The sequence below is a fragment of the Lindgomyces ingoldianus genome (genome assembly GCF_010093535.1).
Source record: "Lindgomyces ingoldianus strain ATCC 200398 unplaced genomic scaffold BDR25scaffold_15, whole genome shotgun sequence".
Taxonomy (NCBI): domain Eukaryota; kingdom Fungi; phylum Ascomycota; class Dothideomycetes; order Pleosporales; family Lindgomycetaceae; genus Lindgomyces; species Lindgomyces ingoldianus.
Genome location: NW_022985176.1, coordinates 50674 through 64099, shown reverse-complemented (window position 1 = coordinate 64099; position 13426 = coordinate 50674). Strand labels below are relative to the sequence as shown.

Here is a 13426-nt window from a genome sequence, read left to right as displayed (position 1 = left end):
TGCCTGGTGGCTATGACTGGGTAGCTCGACATTCATGCGAGCATGCTGTGATGGAGGTCGCATCGGCTACCACCTCTTCCGCATCGCCTTCAATAGGTTGGATGGCAGCGATGACAAAACGGTTTGAACCACCCGCCGACGACTTCGCTGGTCAGGTGCTGGAGTTGGTTAGCTGAGCTGAGGCTCACTTCTATTTGTTGGAGCACAGGCAATATCCTGACAGTGCTGTCGCCGATGCGAGAGTATTGGTGATCAACTCAAGGAAAGCGGAGCAGTCTGAAGAGTGAAGTTGCTTAAGCCTAAGGCGAGTGGAAAGCCCTTAACACTCAATCATAGCACATTGACAAGGCCAAGAATGCTGGATAGGGATAGCATAAGTGTTGTTAACCATATCTGCATGGGGTTGAAATTTCATTCATATGTTACAAATTTCGCTGGTCAATTCGACTCCTGTTCTGCATGCGGGGTGTTCTGTTCTGCCTCCGACGTCTCCTGTTCTGCCTCCAGCTTCTCCAGGTACATTAGTTTAGTCCAATCAAAGACGTTGTCATACTGGAAGTGCTGACGGCAGAACAAACCCCGGAATAGGCGTCGTAAACGGCGATAGTCGAGTCCCTTGTCCGAGCGGATAAGCTCAAAGTACTTCTTGAACTCAACAGGAACACCATTGAAGAGACTGCGCTTCCTTGCTTGCCGCTTCTCTGCTTGCCGCTTCTCCTTGAGGATCATCTTCTCTTTTTCCTTAGATTTACACTTTAGGCCCTGCCAGGGAAGTGAGCCTTTAAGGAAGTATAAGAGAACATATCCAAGAGATTCCATGTCATCGCGAGGGGATTGCTCTGCAATGGCGCATTAGAAAGGTCTTCTATATAATGTGCTGCACTCACCTCTTCCCAGATGTGCATTGATGCTGGCATATCGCAGTGTGCCGACCACAGAGTAGCTGTGCCTATCCGAATCTTCAATCTCTTTTGCCAGACCAATATCTGTCATATAGACAGTATTGCCTTGCGTGCCGATGCCCATGAGCAGATTGTCCGGCTTAACATCTCTGTGGATGTATCCCTTCGAATGAATATACTGGAATCGAGAGATGAGCTGGTCTGCAAGTAACAGCACAGTCTTGAGTGAGAATTTGCGGCCGCAATAGTTGAAAAGATTCTCCAGGCTTGGGCCCAAGAGCTCAAATGCCATTACCCTGAACTCGCATTCAGAGCCATCCCAGTATACCCGAGGGATACCATTGCCGGGCTCAAGTTTTCTGTAGATTTCGACTTCATTTTTGAGTTGTGAAGGATTAACTTGGCTGTACTCGAGTTTAAGAGCCACTGCTTTGCCGGTTTCGAGGTGGTGGCCTGTCTCAATCAGTCGTTGTCACAAATGCAACGACATGCTCTTACCTTCATACACTTCGCCATACGAGCCACCGCCTAGTCGAAGGTCTAGCTGATATTTGTCTCGTACGATAAGAGGCTTCATAGCGAGGAAGACGGGCAGCGCATGTCGCCAATCGCAATTGCGCGCTTTTCACCACTTTCCGCAAAGCTTGCAATGGTGGTGGTGTGCAGGAAATGAAGAGAACGTGGGTTGTAGGCGCGTGCTGCTACAGGCCTAGTCCGCGAGAGGAGTCGCGCTAAATATTAGCGCATACCCTCCCGATTAATAGCTGAGAACGCTGTCGCGCTCAGCGACTCTATGCTTTGCGCATCCCTCCTCTAATCACAGTATCTGGTCTTGGCTGAGACAATTGCTTCCAGTCTTCGTTTACAATCTTGTCTGGCGCCCCCAGCAAGAAGTACTAGCGTAAATTGATCTCGTCTTTCAGTACACTAACGGCACGGCAAACACGTCCTCTGCTGCGCCGCGGAACAGCATGTATGATTCGATTTGTTTGATGCCGTTTCTCGAGCGACGTTTGGCGGGCAATGACGATAACGATTGGCGTCGCACAGACTTCTGATCGTGCGCATTTTCGTGGTGGCATGAAAATGGGGTGGAGATGGTGAGTTTGATGGCCAAAGGATGCGATGCCTGGACTGTGCAGCCGGAACGTTAACTTAGTCAACTAACTAGGGCACGGACCTTGGTTATTCGGATATTTGTTCTTCCGTCCAGCTTGAAATTTTCGCCTTGTGAGAATCCTTTACTTTTTTCTCCAATCGCCATTTACAATGTTCAGTAGGACATACCGGCCTGTTATCTTCTCCCTAAACTCTAGGCTCTCTCATACAATCAGATGTACCCATCAACGTGGTTATTCGGTCATCTCTACTCATTCCAGCTTCCCGGCCACGCTATTGCGCCTTAATGCTGGTTCAGCGTTTAATCCATTCTGGTTTGAGCGACAGGCGAACGAACCAAGCATCAACGATCCACTTGAACAATCAACGGAGAACCATGAGAACGCTGATGCCTGGACGAATTGCCTGGGTATGTTGTTTCAGCCTCTATTTATTGTACTTCACTAATTCTAGACACAGCTTTGGATAGGGCGACGCTTATGCCAAACACATTCATGATGCAAGAAATCATCCGAATGGCGGCCGACAATTATTTCGAGAACAAGGAGAACGGCATGTCTATCGAACGTCCTTTCATCTTCACTGTACCAAAAGGTGTGCAAGGTTTTCTTCAGCGTGATCAATGTTAACTATATTAAGGGACTGTATTGCCTAACACTCTGATACTACTGAGGGAAACCCCGTCCCAGTTTTCCTTGCGGCCGTCTCTGCATGCCTCTCCCAATGGTAATTTCCTTACTTACAATATTTACGACATCCGCTTATTGTCTCAGATCTAGACAATATTTTGCATGAGTTTTACTCAAAACATGCAGACAAGCAGGATGTTTATGAGTGGCTTACGGATCATAAGTATGAGGATGCCATTGCCGCTGAGAATGAAAAGGAGTGGATGGCTAGGTAGCCTTAAGTGTTTGTGTGTTTCGTATAGGTATGAAGAGCAAATACGCGTTATTCAACGGATAGTGGATGGATGGTCTGGGTGAGCTTGTTACTGGGTCAATTGCTACTCCTACTGTAAATCACGTTATCTAATTACGAAACGGCGAAAGGGGTTTATATGAGAAAGACTCATGCACTACCAACCTTACATCACTAATATCATAACTGATCCTTTTGTTTCTTAATATTGCCAGCAATATACAATGCACACAATCTATCGCAACCATCTCATCCATCTCGCTCGAAGAACCACTGTGCCAGCATTCCTAAATACGCGTCGTTAAGCTCTTCCCTTCCTCTTGTCCCATTATCTTTGTCGACCTGATGCCCATAGAGTAAGATGCCAGCAAAGAAATTGATGATTTTGTGGATGCTATTTACAAAGTGCGAAGGTGAATGTCCAATGTATAACCAAGGAGCCAGAAGAATCTTTTCTTTGCACCTTATTGTGGCGGTGGTGGCGGTGGCGGTGGTGACGGTGGAGGTGGAGGAGGCGGTGGAGGTGGAGGTGGAGGAGAAACCGTGCTCATATTTTGAAAGTTCCCATGCATAGCTGATTTTGTTGAACCAGTCGATTGGATCGTACCACCCTCTCTTATGAATATGCCTGAAATTCCTGCCGCAAATAATGCTGAAGAAGTAAATGCAAGCCATTGTAGCACGTTCAGCGCCGTTCCAGTCGTGATCCTAACGCTCGATACCTCTGTCTGAGTGACAAAGGCCATGCCGTTCGTTGTTTGATTGACAGCTATTGCGGACGCTAATGAAAAGGAAACCGAGAGCCACGATACTGTGAACAATGCCTTTCTTAAGAACTGTCTACGCCGGGCTGCGGTTGTATTGCCTTTTGCCACAGTTTTGAAGTCGCGCTTTAATAACACAACAAAGAAGATGCTGATAGTAAACATAACACCAGCTCCAGCGATAAAAGCAGGCATGACTCTTGACTGAATTGTGAGTGCGAGTGATATCATGCTTGCTAAGCGGTAAGAGTTGGCTTCGTTGGAGACTGAAAGTGTACTTGTGGGTTGTAGTATGGCAGTCGCGTTCTTTCCAGAGCTTGGTTGGCAGGTTAATTGGCCTAATACTAAAGTAAAAATGCCTATTCATATATCAGTGAGTTCAACCAATGTAAACGAGAGTGTCCTTTACCGAAGTATCCCACGCGTATTTCTGGAATAGGAAAAGTTGTATTGCCCTTACTTTGCAACTTCACCAAGAAGATGTTTGGAACTCCAGGAGATTGTGATACGCATCCAGTAAGCGACAGTGCTAGATACACGTTAGCAGAAGTCACTAGAGTACAGCATATGACAGCGTACTATAAAATACAAACGTAGACACAGGAAGAAGGTATATCAGAAGACGATAATTCACGTTTTCTGCGGGGAATTTTAGCCTATATGCGGAACCTGTTATACAAAACTTACGCATGCGTTGAGTAATCCCCATTTTGGCGGTCGTGAAGAACTAGAACTGATTGTGTCTGCAATAGAGGATCGGAAGAAAGAATTAGAAGGTTGAATAAGCGAATATGAATTTGATAGCTAGGCTAAGTTATATTTCTTGTTGGATCTCCGTATTTATATTGTCCTATCACGCACGTAATTTTTGGTTTCTTTTACTTCCGCATCATCGAATGTTAATTTTAGTTCTCCTCAGAAGGGACCCGGTACTGATGCGCGCGCGCTTCCATTAGAGACCATTACGATCCAGAGAAGTAGATCTCTACGATGCTTTGAGCGACCTTGGCAAACCAGGTTTCTTGATCATTTTCCTCTTTAGAGTGATATATAAGCGCCAATATGAGACAATATGGGTTTAGAGGTTGCCGTGTGCCTCTGTTCTCTTCCAATATCACCTGCGTTCTATTTCGAGCAACTGTTCTATGGTGCCAATAGTCAAAGGACCCACCGCTACGCCGCTATTGACGCCAACGCTATGTTTGTGACAGGACAAATCCTTAGCATGCGGCACAGTCATTATAATCTCAATTCTTTCCATTGCAATAGTCACGAAAGTCCAATCTCAATTGTTTGGGGGAGGGGTTCAATGAAAAAGTTATACTGTGTTTTAGCGTGTAATGCACGGCCTCGCGTAATGCACGGTTCTGCGCGAAGCTGTTAAAACTTCAACCACCTCTCTCTTAACTAATATGGGCAGTATTAAGGCTGCTTTAGAGTTGCTAAAATTGCTAAAACCTAGAGAATTACTAAATTATGCTGCAGTAGCTAGGCAGTATAGCGTTAATTAATCTACGCTCTTAAGGCGTCACTAACATGTTACCCACCTGCGTGTAGAGAAACTTAAAAATTAGCAACTACTTAGCCTAGTGTAGAAGAAAGAGCTAGTAGAGTACATTAATAGACTTTACATAAAAGGTCTATTCTTTTTAAGACAGATAATTTAAAATTTTGTAATAAAAATAGGTAGTAAGTAAGCTAGTAAGAGCTAAGTTAATTAATTTATTAAAAGGCACTTTATTAACTTATTATCTTAATAGACATCTAGCATAGACGCTGCGCGTAACAAAGCTAACTTAGCATTTAAGTACTTACTATATTTTAAGCTTGTACGCAAAAAAATTAAGTAATATAGCATAGAACTACAGCATACCTATAATATAAATAAAAAGGGCTTCCTAATTAAAGTACTATTAAAAATAAAGTAAATCTTCTCTAGATAGTAGTATAAGTAAGGTATTAAGCAGCAGCTTATACAGGATAGTAATTATAAGTAGATTATAATAATAGCCTGCATCTGCGCTAACAGTAGCTCTCTTACACCTACGCTAATCTACTAAGCTATTTTTAACTATATATAAAACTTTTAGCTATAGAATTTTAACTTTTTTAAGCATTAAGCTTTCTTTACTTTATTACTTATAAGTTAAATAAATAATAAACTAGGCCTAGCATAGCTTAAACATGTGTTTAATTACAAGACTAAAGTAAAAGTGTAATAGGCGTACTAACTTTTATTCCTAGATAGCTATAAATTACATGTTTTAATAAAGTTTATTAAGTACTATAATAACAATAAAATCCTTCTAGCTATATACCTGCTGCATGCAACCTATACACTATAGCCTCTTAATATCTGCATGTTTAAACCTTTCTTATTAGCCTACTTAGCTAAGCTAGCTAGCTTTATAGATAGATGCTAGAGACTATTATTAATTAAAAAAAAAACTTTTATAGCATGTTTAATAAGGCCTAAAAAACATTTTTTAAGCATAAAACTATTTTTAGTACTTTTAAAGTAACTAGTTTATTACTATTTAAGCTATAAGTAGTCTTAGATTAATTTTGCTATAAGTAAAAAAAGTAACTATTTTTTAGTAAAAGCACTAGCTTAGCGCTTAGTGCAAAAAATTAAAAAAAAGTTAAAAGCCTTTTAGATAATGTTATTAGTAATCTTTATAAAAGAGATGTATAAAAGCTTAAAAAGACTGTCTAGTTATTCTTAGTGCGTTGCATTCTCTTTTAGTGTAAGCTTAAGCAGGTTAAAATTGCGCTAATTAATAAGAAGAAGCGCTGCTAGCGTAGTAAGCCTCTTCTACTAGAAGCACTTCTAGAATATTATAGTAGTGCAACTTTCTAGTCCCTAAATAAGGTCTAAGAAGCACATAATTATTAGGCATAAAAAGATGCTAAGAAGAAGGCTCTACAGCTTTAAAAATAAGAAAAGGTAAAGTGTAAAAAAGCAAAAAAAGCTAAAAAGGCGCGCGCAGTTAAAAAAAAAAGGCATAAAGTAGTAATAGCAAAGAAAGCTTACCTGCAGGAGCTTAAAACAAAAGCAGCTTAATAAAAGAAGGCAGAGCTTACTTAGCAGGTTAATTAACAGCTTAAAAATAACTTCTAGCAGGTAATAAAAGGCAAGCAAAAAGCTCTTACGCCTATTGCTAGTACAATAGAGGATTTTAATAATAATGCAGCATTAAATAAAGAGAGAGAGCTAGCATTAGGCAGGACTTAACATAGTAGGTAAATTAACCTCTCTATAAAGTATTATATGTAAATTATTGCTAGGAATAGAATCTATAGCATTTAATTAGTATTATAATAAAAAATCTATATAATTTATAATTTGTGTAAGTCTCTAGAGCTTTAAAAGTAAAAGGCGCGGATTGCTAAAATTTGTCACGATTGTGCACGAGTAAGGTTATAGAGCTTCACAGAGGTCTAGTTTAATTACTACGTGAGGTATTATAGTAGGTACAAGACGTTATGTAAGGAACAGAAAGGTTTAAAAAAAAATTAGTAATTAAATACTTAGCTTAAAAGTCTAAGCACTTTAAGTATAAATTAAGCCTATTTTAAGTTTAGTTAGTGTTAAAGCAGTTTATACTTAAGTTTATGTCTATGTTATGTTATATTTATGTTAGACATGCACTAATAATACTCTAGTACACATCTAATATAGTTATGTCTAGGATCTAGGGAGGATACTGTAACAGTACCCCCCCTCTTATTAGAAAGGGAATCCTTTACATTAGTAGTTCTAGCATTAGGTTGTCTTTATTAGGGTACAAGTTTAGTTTAGATAAGTATTAGGCATAGAATTAGGTTACTGTAAAGTTCTTTTATAAGGCTTTTATAGGTTCTTATAATAGTTTGTTATATCTAGTCTATTTTATAAAGTATTTATAGATATGTTTCTTTTTATTAAACTAAATTTATTTAACATCTTTTATAATATATTCTAGTTTATTATTTATAATAATAGGTTTAAGTAGTAAGTTTAGCTATCTAGGTAAATAGTTAGATTTAGAAGCTACCTAGCGCAGTAATAATACGTAGAACACAGGGTGTATCTTTATGCTGTTAGGTAGAATTAATTAGTAAGCATATAATAAAACTATATAAGCTACTATAAAAAGGCTAAAGTTTTTCTAATTAAGTTTTTTTAATTATTAGTTTATTTAGATATTTCTAGTGTCTAGCTAGACCTTCTTACTAGCTGCATACATAAGGGCAGAAGTTTAAAATTAGTTTACGTACTTTTATTAAAAAGCTTAAGCCTATGTAAGCTTTTTATAAATGTATTTAGATATATTTTAAATCTTATTAATAAGTCTATTTACATTTATTACTTATATAGATTAATAAGTTAGTTAAAGGGTATTTAAAAGTAATTTAAATTCTATTTAAAGGTAGTATTTATAGTTTACTAAGAATAGGGATACTTATGTTAATTTAGATGTTATGTTATTAGCTTTAAACTATACTATAGCTAACTATTTTACTTAGTTATCTTATTAGTAGTTTATGTACACTTATAGAACTTATTCTATTACAGTGTTTACATTCTTAGTCTAGCTATTAGTCTCTAGGTAAAAAGCTATAGATAGATAGAAAATAATTTAGAGCTATTTATAAAGTTTATTCTAGAAGGCTAAGACAAACTACGTACCTCTATCTAATATAATTATATTAGGCAGGCTATAGTAAACTTATACATATTAGTAGAATAACTAGGCTATATTAGAGGTAGTTATAAAAGAACATAGTATTAAGTGTTAATACTTAGTTAAGTAATTAATAACTACTATAATATTTATATACTTTTTAGATAAAAGTAGGTTTATAATAAAATTAATTAATATGTCTTTCTAAGCTTATTTAAAAATTAGAAGTAGTTTAAGTAGGCTATTATACCTTTTTTAAAAAGCTTTTACTTTACAGCAAGTATAGCAACATAATACATATTAGCGTACAGTATAGAACATGCAGGGCTAGTAGTACTTTCTTTGTAGTAGGTTAAGAGTGTTTTCTTTACTTAGGTGTCCTTTAATAGGCAAGTTATGTATAATTTAAAGTAGTTTAATTCTTAGTTTATTAAAATTAAAAATTATAAGTTAGTTATAGTAATATAGCTTACTATTTTAGTTTTTATAGTTAGCTAGTGTTACCTTTTTTAACTAACTAGCGCTGTTTTAAAGTAGGTCTAAAGTTTCTTAAATAAATTTATTATTTAGATACTTATTAGTAATAATTTAATTAATTATTTAATTTATTTTATTTAAGTTAAGGTCTAAAAATAGCTTAAGTTAAAGTAAAGTTTAGTGTTAAGCCTTTTACACTTTTTTTAAGTAGAGATGTTTTAAAATTGCTTTATAAAGGCATCTAGTTTTCTTTTATTTTAACTAAGATAATAAGTAATTTTAAAATTTAAATAAAATAAGTATTTAAACTAATAAGCTTATTAGTAGCTAAGTTATTTTATAGTTATAAAGTACTATAAGTTCTTATAGTTAAATAAGACCTATATTAGATATGCTGCACCTTCTAGTTTAGGTTGCTATTATTTAAAGTAGTGTACTATAGTAAGTAATTTCTTATTATAGATCTTATAATTACCTTCTATAGAACTTATTCTTTTTAAAAAGTATGTAATAGGCCTAATAGTCCTGTTTAGCTTAGTCTAGAAAAGAACTTCTACTACTATATAGTCTAAGGCATTAGCTTCTATAAGTATTAGTAGTTTAAAGTTAAAGTAGTAGAGTATTAGGGCTTTAGTAAAAGCTTTTTTTAGCTAGTTAAAAGACTATTAGTAATTTAAGTTAAAGTTAAATTAAATTTTTTTTTTAGTAAGTGTAATTATAAAGCTTACTTACTATAAAAAGTTGTTAATAAATTATTAGTAAAAGTTAGTAAATTTTATAAAGGCTTAAATATTTTTTATATTCTTTAAATATTACTAATCTAGCACAGTCTAAACCTTAACAGGGTCTATTTAGATGCTATTTATAGAGATTATATATTCTAAATATATAACCTTTAATTAGTAAAACTTACATTTATCTATATTAAGTTGTAGACCTACTTTTTCTATAGCCTTTAGCACTAGGCGTACATGCTGTTTGTGCTCTAAAAGGCTATTACTATAGATTAAAATATTATTAATATACACAGTATAAAACATGTCTAAGTAGAGTTAAAGTAAGTTATTTATAAAATGTTAAAAAGTACTAGGCGCGTTAGCTAAGCTAAAAGGCATTACTAGGTACTTAAATAGTCTATATTAGGTTTAAAACACTATTAGCTACTTATTACTCTTTACTATCTTTAGCTTATTAAAGGTAGTAATAATATTTAACTTTATAAAATACTTTACTTTTCTTAGTTAGCTTAAAGTTTCCTGTAAAAAAAGAATTAAGTATTAATTTTTAATAGTAATAGTATTTAGTCTTTAATAGTTAACATAAAATTAAAGCCTACCTCTAAGTTTTTTTATAAATAGTATAAGTAACACTACTAGTAAGAAGCTAGCTTAAATAAACTTTTTTTTTAAGTTCTTATTAAAGTATTTTTAAAGCACTTTTAATTTATTTAGTAACATTCTATATAGTAGCCTATAACTAAGTTGTTTACTAAGCTTAAAAGTTATCTAGTAATTATATAAACATTATACTAAAAGCTTATTAGACTTATTTTAAAAAAAATATATAATAAGTTGTAGTAGTCTTAAAAAACTATTATTTTTAAGTTAGTGTGCTTTTAAAAAGCTAGAGCTTAGTCTATATTAGAAATTATAACTGCGTAAATTTTATAATCTAGTTATTAAGCTAGAGTTATAAATAAAGTAGGTTCTATATAGCAGATGTCTATCTACTATTTAAGTTCTAGTTTATGTTTAAATTAAGTAGGTAAAGATTTTTTAAAAGCTTTTTTTTTTTTAAGTTTAAGTAGTTATTAAATTATTTTATATAGCCTATTTTAGTAAAAGGCCTAGCTTATTAGCTTTACTTAAGTAGTTCTTCTCTAGGTTATTAAAAAGTAAGTCTAAAAACCTTTTATATTAAGTGCTACTTAAGTGTTATTTAGGTGTAAGTGTAAGTATATATCTTAGCATTAAAAAAAGTTAAAGTTTAAAACTTACTTTTAGTAATTAAAAGCAACTTTATGCTAATATAGCTATAGTTATTTTAAGATTAAGTTATAATGTTCTATGTTTATTACATAAAGCTTAATCTACTTTTTATAGTGTTAGTAAGTAATTATAATAGTTATAGTATAAAAAATAAAACTTTTTTTAAGTTATTTTTTATTAAATCTAGTTAAGTAAATTATTTAAGTAAGTAGTGTTAATTAAAAATTTAGTTTACACACTAGTTCTTTATTAATATAACTTATACTGTTTACTTTTAAGTTAATAAGAGCTTATATTAAAGCTAATATAGTTCTTTATTATAAATATATAAAAATATTAACTTAGTACTTTTAGTTATTAGTAAAGGACTTAGCCTATAAGTTAGCAGAGATCTAGTGTTAAATTAGTCCTAAAGGGTAACTTAGCCCTAGAATAAGCCTTTTTACAGGCTTTTACTGCTATAGCTGCAGCTATGTTAAAAGTAGTAAAAAGAATTAAAGCTTAAATATAAGTTAAAGCTCTTATAAAAATAAAATTAAAATAGTAAAAATTTTTAATAAGTGCTAGCAGCGCTACTTGCGTAGACTTAAGAAAAAAAAATAAAGTAGTTTTAAAAAATATAACTATACTTACTACACTTAAAGTATTAACTTTTTTTTTTATAATTTTTACACTTTTTAGAACTAACTAGAGTATAATTTAAATTAATTTTTATTATATTAAAGTCCTTATTTGCAACTGCGCTAGTTTAAAAGCGTATTAAGGCTTATATAAGAAGGAACCTTATGTTATTATTATAGGTAGTAATTAAGTTTACATACACATTAAGGTTGTTTAGAAGGGGTTCTTTTACTATAGCGTGTTATAGTTTAGTTAAGAGAGAGTTATATAAGGCTGTAATTAGACCTATTTTATTTAAGCTTATATTAAATATAAGTTAGCAGAACTTAGTAAAGTGTAAAGTAAAGCTTTTTTTTTTTATTATAAAGTGTTTAAGTAACTTAGAGCTGTTAACTTTTTATTTAAGTTTTTATAAATTACTTATAAAAATGCTATAAATTAATCTAAGTTAATAATATCTTTATTTATTAGTAAGTTAATTAAGGCTGTTATATTATAGTTAAGTTAAAAGTAGGCATATAGTAACTAAAAGTGTTTAAAGGGGAATTAGTCTATATTTCTTTTAAGTTTATATTAGAGCTTATGTAGGAAGGAAAGTAAGTCTTTTTATTTTCTATTAAACAGTAAAGGATTAGAGAGTTAGTTAGATTTTATTACTAAGTTAGAAAAGTTACAGGTTGTAGGCAGTATTAGGCAGAAGAGAGTTAAGCTATCTCTAGACTTTTAAGTAGGCTTTAAGGCTAGTAAGTTCTTAGTTTCTACTACTATAACAAAAGTTAAAGTAGAAATAGACTGCTTAATAACATAAAGCTATTTTTTAAAGTCTTTTTAAAAAGCTTTAAAGCTTGTAATGTAGTAGCTTTTCTATAAAGTAAGCGCTTTTTAAAAAGCTTTTTAGCTTACTTTAATAGCTTAAAGTTATATAAGTACTAAGCTTATTAGATTAAATTTAAAAGCTATTCTTAGCTAAAGTTTTAATATAATATAATGTTATAATTATGTATAAGTAAAGTTATAAAGCTTTATAGAGGTCTAGTTTAATTACTACGTAAGGTATTATAGTAAGTATAAAACATTATATAAGAAATAAAAAGGTTTAAAAGAAAATTAGTAATTAAATACTTAGCTTAGAAGTCTAAGCACTTTAGGTATAAATTAAGCCTGTTTTAGGTTTAGTTAGTGTTAAAGCAGTTTATGCTTAAGTTTATATCTATGTTGTGTTGTGTTTGTGTTAGACGTGCACTAATAATACTCTAGTATGCATCTAATACAGTTATGTCTGGGATCTGGGGAGGATACCGTGACAAAATTGTGCATTACGCGAGGCCGTGCATTACGCGCTAAAACATGGTATAAAGCCCTCTGTTCTCACTGTTCATAATATTTTTGGAACCATTTTGAGCTTTGGAACTGTCCCCTAGACCGTCAGAGCTGATATCTACGCCGCACTCGGCAGAAATAACACTAAGACCACCTATTTCGGTACCAGAAGGCACGAGCCCCTAGCGTGCGGCGTAGGTCTCAGGTCAACACAACAGAGAACGTCCTGGCCAATCCTGCTTTATAGAGGACTCGTCCTGTTGAAGCCACAGTTAAAGCGCGCTTGAAGAGCATACTTGAGTGGTTAAAGGTAAATGATTGACTTTCACCTGCACATTGAATCACCGGTCACTTGTACTAGGCTAATAAAGGCAATATAAGCGAACCGGACGCCAAGCCATCCAGCCTTGCCGGCTACCTATAAAACTCCACTTTCCTCAACCGCAAGTACTCGAACCACTGCCACCTTTCCTCACAACATTCACACATTAGCCCTGCCTGTCTCTCTTCAGATTGTCACAGTCATGTCGAAATATATCAGATCCTTCAAGGTCTTCCCTTTCGAGCTATTCCGCGTGAATAATGGACGCGCCGTCAGACTCCGCGAATGGGAACGTTCCTTTGCCTTCAGGAACGTGAGGACAGAT

At 34.0% G+C, this 13426-nt stretch overlaps 3 protein-coding genes across 3 annotated transcripts; 1 reads left to right on the top strand and 2 right to left on the bottom strand.

Moving 5' to 3' along the window:
- Positions 1 to 438: 438 nt before the first annotated feature.
- Positions 439 to 1550, bottom strand: BDR25DRAFT_286138 (kinase-like protein; the record flags this gene model as incomplete). The annotated part of the gene is made up of 3 exons (XM_033688227.1): positions 1401 to 1550; positions 888 to 1355; positions 439 to 839 (listed from the first exon to the last, which is right to left on the bottom strand). The coding sequence occupies exons 1-3, from the start codon at positions 1477 to 1479 to the stop codon at positions 439 to 441; spliced, it is 948 nt and encodes a 315-aa protein (XP_033547691.1). The 5' UTR covers positions 1480 to 1550.
- A 614-nt stretch (positions 1551 to 2164) lies between these two features.
- On the top strand, positions 2165 to 3149 carry BDR25DRAFT_261103 (uncharacterized protein). The gene is made up of 4 exons (XM_033686688.1): positions 2165 to 2430; positions 2481 to 2615; positions 2661 to 2747; positions 2795 to 3149. The coding sequence occupies exons 1-4, from the start codon at positions 2172 to 2174 to the stop codon at positions 2923 to 2925; spliced, it is 612 nt and encodes a 203-aa protein (XP_033547690.1). The 5' UTR covers positions 2165 to 2171; the 3' UTR covers positions 2926 to 3149.
- Positions 3150 to 3580: 431 nt separating this feature from the next.
- Positions 3581 to 4245, bottom strand: BDR25DRAFT_196405 (uncharacterized protein; the record flags this gene model as incomplete). The annotated part of the gene is made up of 2 exons (XM_033684345.1): positions 3581 to 4050; positions 4101 to 4245. Coding segments are annotated over 2 exons (615 nt in total), but the record flags the coding sequence as incomplete, so codon positions are not given.
- Between the last annotated feature and the right edge of the window lie 9181 nt (positions 4246 to 13426).

Bases quoted from the DNA above. Each gene is read 5' to 3' on its own strand.
- BDR25DRAFT_261103 (XM_033686688.1), top strand. From the start codon at position 2,172: ATGTTCAGTAGGACATACCGGCCTGTTATCTTCTCCCTAAACTCTAGG. The intron at 2,431-2,480 runs GTATGTTGTTTC...TTCTAGACACAG, and splicing joins TGCCTGGACGAATTGCCTGG to CTTTGGATAGGGCGACGCTT. The intron at 2,616-2,660 runs GTGTGCAAGGTT...AACTATATTAAG, and splicing joins CATCTTCACTGTACCAAAAG to GGACTGTATTGCCTAACACT.